The sequence below is a fragment of the Gastrolobium bilobum genome, unplaced genomic scaffold (genome assembly GCF_033153095.1).
Source record: "Gastrolobium bilobum isolate Gb01-03AN ecotype WA unplaced genomic scaffold, APGP_CSIRO_Gbil_v1 utg47035, whole genome shotgun sequence".
In the NCBI taxonomy this organism is placed as follows: domain Eukaryota; kingdom Viridiplantae; phylum Streptophyta; class Magnoliopsida; order Fabales; family Fabaceae; genus Gastrolobium; species Gastrolobium bilobum.
The window spans coordinates 186,941-192,940 of record NW_026896228.1 but is presented as its reverse complement, the minus strand read 5'-3'; the positions used below and the strand labels follow the sequence as shown (position 1 = coordinate 192,940).

Genomic DNA, 6,000 nt, shown 5'->3' with positions numbered 1-6,000 from the left:
TGCCACTCCATGAAAGCAATTTGTTGTTGTTAATTAATCACTACATTTTTTTTTGTAAACCTCTCGTGTAGCCTTATGGGCACGTATTAAGATTTTTTTTTTGATACATAACGTATTAAGCTTTTTCCTTCCTAAGAGTTTTAGTCATCTTTTGTAACATTACTAATTTTATTTTTAAAAATTGTCACCCAAAATTTTGCAGTTATGTAACTAGCATTCACGTAGCTGTTTCATATAATTGTTTGATGATAAAAATAATATACTCTATTTCAATTAATATATTTTTCATTTTTATATAAAAATTTATTGATTATTTTTAATTTTAAAGAAACTGATAGATACAGCGTGTGATTAAGTTATCTATTTATTTATTAACTTTTTTATTAATAAAAATAAATAGTTAAATATAAAATTAAAAAACGATTAACACATTCATAAATTTTAAAAATGATAAAGAATTTAAAATAAAGTAAATAATAAAATTGGGAGGGGATCCTTTTATGTTAAAATCTCACATGATCTCATAATGTGAAATTTTTATATTTATCTCTTTTTTATTAATAATAATTGGATCTTATCTATTTAATGAATGTGAAAAGAAAGATATAAATAAATATTTTATGTGAGAGGATCCATTGCCAATAAAGTTAGAGTGGATAGAAATGGAAATAAACCATCTCATGTGTTATTTAACATAAACATGTTATCATATGAAATGATTTTATTCATTAATAATCAAATTAAAAATGATAATTTTATAACTTTTTTTCTTCTTTTTTTTTTTATGATTCTTGATTCACACTTGTATTTTTATAATTTTATGATATAGTTACGTTAATTAACACGAGTATCCGGATAAAACACTATCTTCTCCTAACAACGAAAGAAAAAGACATTGTCGTCAACCATCAAATCTGGCTACATTATAATTTCACCGAAGAACGAAACAAAAATAGACACAATGCCAACTCAAATCACTACTACTCAGTACTAAAACTATGCGTGCCAAACAGCACTCAAATACTCTCTCTCTCTCTCTCTCTCTGTTAGTTTCTCCTTGAAATAAATTCAGCACGCTCTTCACCTCACTCACTCATTCAGTCACAATGAGAATGCTACGTCTCTTCCTTTTTCTCTGCATTCTGTTTTCAATGTCACCACTGAGCGTTATGTGTCTGAACCAAGAAGGGTTATACCTCTACCAATTCAAGCTAACCCTGGATGACCCTGACTCTAGACTCTCATCGTGGAACTCAAGGGACACCACCCCTTGCAACTGGTTTGGGGTAACCTGCGACCCAACCAACACCTCCGTCACCAACCTCGACCTCTCCGAAACCAACATTGCAGGGCCGTTCCCGCCATCCATCCTCTGCCGCCTCCCAAACCTAACCTCCATCATACTCTTCAACAACTCCATCAACCAAACCCTCTCCGACCACATCACCCTCTGCAACAACCTCGTCCACCTCGACCTCTCCCAGAACCTCCTCACCGGTCCCCTCCCCAACACCTTGCCCCTCCTCCCAAACCTCAAATACCTCGACCTCACCGGCAACAACTTTTCCGGCCCTATTCCCGAATCATTCGGAACCTTCAAGAAACTTGAGGTTATGTCCCTTGTCTCGAACCTTCTAGAAGGCACCGTTCCTGCTTATCTGGGAAATGTCACCACTTTGAAAATGCTCAACCTTTCTTACAACCCGTTCTTCCCTGGTCGGATCCCGCCGGAGCTCGGGAACCTCACGAACCTGGAGGTGCTTTGGCTCACTCAGTGCAACCTCGTTGGCGTGATCCCTGACTCTCTCGGGAACCTCAAGAAGCTCAAGGACTTGGACCTCGCGCTCAACGACCTCTACGGTTCAATCCCGAGTTCGCTCACTGAGTTGACCAGTTTGGAGCAGATTGAGTTGTATAATAACTCCTTGTCCGGCGAGTTGCCTCGGGGAATGGGGAACCTCACTGCGTTGAGGCTTCTCGACGCTTCGATGAACCACTTGACGGGGAAGATTCCGGAGGAGCTGTGCTCGTTGCCACTCGAGAGCCTCAACCTCTATGAGAATCGCTTCGAGGGTGAGTTGCCGGCGAGTATAGCCAACTCGCCGAATCTCTATGAGTTGAGGTTGTTCGGGAACCGGCTCACCGGAAAGTTGCCGGCGAATCTCGGGAAGCATTCCCCTTTGAGGTGGCTTGATGTTTCGAGCAACCAGTTCTGGGGACGCATTCCGGCGACGCTGTGTGATCTTGGGGTGATGGAGGAGATTCTGATGATATACAACTTGTTCGACGGTGACATTCCGGCGAGTCTTGGCACGTGCCAGAGCTTGACGCGTGTCCGTCTCGGTTACAACCGGTTGACCGGCGAGGTTCCGGCGGGGATCTGGGGCTTGCCCCACGTGTATCTGCTTGAACTCGCTGAAAACTCTTTTTCGGGTTCCATTGCGAAGACCATTGCTGGGGCAGGGAACCTGTCATTGTTGATTTTGTCGAAGAACAACTTCACGGGAACGATTCCCGATGAGGTTGGTTGGTTGGAAAATCTTGTGGAATTTTCTGGTAGTGATAACATGTTCAGTGGTTCACTGCCTGATAGTATTGTGAATCTTGGGCAGCTTGGGATTCTTGATTTTCACAACAACAGGCTCTCTGGTGAGCTCCCAAAGGGTATTCGTTCTTTAAAGAAGCTTAATGATTTGAATTTGGCTAACAATGAGATTGGTGGGAAGATTCCTGATGAGATTGGGAGTTTGTCTGTCCTTAATTTTCTTGATCTTTCGAGAAACCAATTTACAGGGAAAGTCCCTCGGGGGTTGCAGAATCTGAAGCTAAATCAGCTCAATTTGTCTTATAATCGTCTTTCTGGGGAACTTCCCCCTCTGTTGGCTAAGGATGTGTACAAGTCTAGTTTTCTGGGTAATCCTGGTTTGTGTGGGGATTTGAAAGGCCTGTGTGATGGCAGGGGCGAAGAAAAGAGTGCGGGTTATGTTTGGTTGTTTCGAGCAATTTTCATTGTTGCCACTTTGGTGTTCCTCGGCGGTGTTGTTGGGTTCTATTTCAAGTATAAGAATTTCAAGGATGCAAAAAGGGCTATTGATAAATCAAAGTGGACTTTGATGTCGTTTCATAAACTGGGTTTTGGTGAAGATGAGATTTTGAATTGCCTTGATGAAGATAATGTGATTGGAAGTGGATCGTCGGGGAAAGTCTACAAGGTTGTACTTAGCAGTGGGGAGGCTGTAGCTGTTAAGAAGATATGGGGAGGGGTCAGGAAGGAAATAGAGAGTGGAGATGTCGAAAAGGGTAGAGTTCAGGACAATGCTTTTGATGCAGAGGTTGGAACGTTGGGCAAAATTCGGCACAAGAACATTGTCAAGCTATGGTGTTGCTGCACAACCAGGGATTGCCAGCTCTTGGTTTATGAGTATATGCCCAATGGTAGTCTTGGTGATTTGTTGCATAGCAGTAAAGGAGGGTTGTTGGATTGGCCAACCAGATACAAGATAGCTATTGATGCTGCAGAAGGCCTCTCTTATCTGCATCATGACTGTGTTCCCCCAATTGTTCATAGAGATGTGAAATCTAACAATATCTTGTTGGATGGGGACTTCGGTGCAAGGGTGGCAGATTTTGGGGTAGCTAAGGTAGTCGAAACTACAGGGAAAGGAACTAAATCCATGTCCATCATAGCTGGATCTTGTGGGTATATAGCACCAGGTTAGCATAAATTTTACCTTATTTAGTTTCATTTTCCCCCTCATGTTCAATCTTGTTTTGATGAATCTGAGATACATTCAGTGTATGGTTAAGTGGGTTATTAGAGTAATTTGATTCTTGGTCTGCTACTGTCTGTCAGATGTATGTGCATCTTATACTCCTTAGACCCTACAAATTACAATGGTAGTTTCGTGCATGGGCAATACTGTTAATGTGTTTTTGTTGCTTTGAGACTAGTGATTTATTTTTGTTGACATTATATAGCTCTTCTTTATAGTTGTATGTATAATATGAATACTACAGGGTCTAAAGTACAGGTTATTTAGCATCTTTTGATTTTCTTTTGAAATCTAACAGCCATTCTCATAGAATTGTATCACAATTCCCATTAATAGTTTTGCGATGCTTTGTATTTCTGCTGCCAAACTGACATGATCCTTTTCTCCTGCAGAGTATGCATACACGCTTAGAGTGAATGAGAAGAGCGACATATACAGTTTTGGTGTCGTCATACTTGAGTTGGTCACTGGAAGACGTCCGGTGGACCCTGAATTTGGGGAGAAAGACTTGGTTAAGTGGGTGTGCACTACCTTGGATCAGAAAGGCGTGGATCATGTACTTGACTCCAGGCTTGATTCTTGTTTCAAAGAAGAAATTTGCAAGGTCTTCAACATTGGCCTCCTGTGCACTAGTCCTCTTCCAATCAACCGGCCTTCAATGAGAAGAGTGGTGAAGATGTTACAAGAGGTGGGCACAGAGAAGAACCAAACGAAACCTGTCAAGAAAGATGGAAAGTTATCCCCTTATTACTATGAAGATGCCTCAGATCATGGAAGTGTTGCTTAATTCAAGTCTTTACATGGGTTAGATCATTTGATTCTGAAGGGGGATCTCAAAGCTTTTATTTTACTATAAGCCAACTTCCTTCCATGTTTTTTACCCATGCTTTGCTTAACAAAGTTGACTAAAGAAAAGAAAAAAGATAATTTTTGTGTGTGTGTGTGAGGGGGGATCAGAGATTTAGAGGCTCTTGAGGAGTTGATGTTTTACCCTCTAAAGTAGGTCTATATTTTGGGTACATTGATTAAATAGATTTAGAGTTTTAATATTGTAATATCAATGGCTTCGAAATTCTGTGTTGTTTTATATTTTTGGTTCTAGGAACATGCCACTGGGCCTAATGGGGAAATGAGAAATGGAAGCCATACAACATAACTACAGTCCTTAAATAAATATCAAGGGAGGTAATAGCTAACCTATGTTTCATCTTTGATGGCTTCAAAATTCTTTAAGCTAAACACAACAGTAGTTTCAGTTCTCACTCTATTATCATCTCATAGAAGATGATCTCCCCGAATGGGGAATCTGTAGCTAGCTCATATGCTTAAATGTTTATAATTTTCTGGATGGTCCACCTTAAATGCTATAGCTGTTCTCAGCTTGAGAATTTACATCTCACAGTGCTCAAACAAATATGATAGCAGTTATAAGAGCGTAGTCAATGAGGTTGTTGGGCAGGCTTGTCCTCTCTGGGCCCTCTCTTTAAACTGCAGGTTCCGTCTGTGATTAATGGTGATGGGGAATATATCCTTCAGGAAAATGACCAAGGCGATGTGGCAGTCATATTGTTGCTACATCTAACAGTGGAATTTTGCTATTTTTTGCTAGTCCTTATTCTGTCTAGTGGTTATTTATATGTCAACTACTTTATTGTCTGAAGAAAGGTAAACGAAGTTATTGTGAGATTGATGAAAGATTGAACTTTTTAACTACTCCACTTTAATTGAAGTTCTCTCTTGCACACCCAACAATGGAATAAGACACTGTTAGTACTGATTATTGTGTTTCTCAGGCTATGCTTTGCTTGGTGATGTGTTACTTTTGTCCGATGACTTATTGCTAAATGCCCTGTAGTTCCTGCCGAATGAATCACCATTCACACATCTTCTTATGGTTTTGTTTAATAGCTCCCCAAACGTGCCACTGTTGCATGTATTTTGAAAACCAGTTAATACAGTGAGTGCGTGCCAAATCCCAAGCCAATACATGGGTCATAAATGCTGAGGTTGTAAGACCATTCTGTAGCAATGTGGCTCAACAGTATGCTATTAATTCGCAAACTTGCCACGGCAAACTTTGTTCCTACGACCTTTTACCAATATTTTCTATTCAATCGAATTCGAATTTTCTGTTCAGTACTTAATTTTGTTATTCTAAAAAAATGCTAACAACTTTAAAAAAAAAAAAAAAAAAAACGCTTGATAGTAGCATCATGGTAATTTGTTT

At 40.0% G+C, this 6,000-nt stretch overlaps 1 protein-coding gene across 1 annotated transcript; it reads left to right on the top strand.

The window, feature by feature from the left end:
- Positions 1 to 999: 999 nt before the first annotated feature.
- LOC133298363 (receptor-like protein kinase HSL1) lies at positions 1,000 to 5,515 on the top strand. The gene is made up of 2 exons (XM_061497632.1): positions 1,000 to 3,714; positions 4,166 to 5,515. The coding sequence occupies exons 1-2, from the start codon at positions 1,107 to 1,109 to the stop codon at positions 4,558 to 4,560; spliced, it is 3,003 nt and encodes a 1,000-aa protein (XP_061353616.1). The 5' UTR covers positions 1,000 to 1,106; the 3' UTR covers positions 4,561 to 5,515.
- Positions 5,516 to 6,000: the final 485 nt, after the last annotated feature.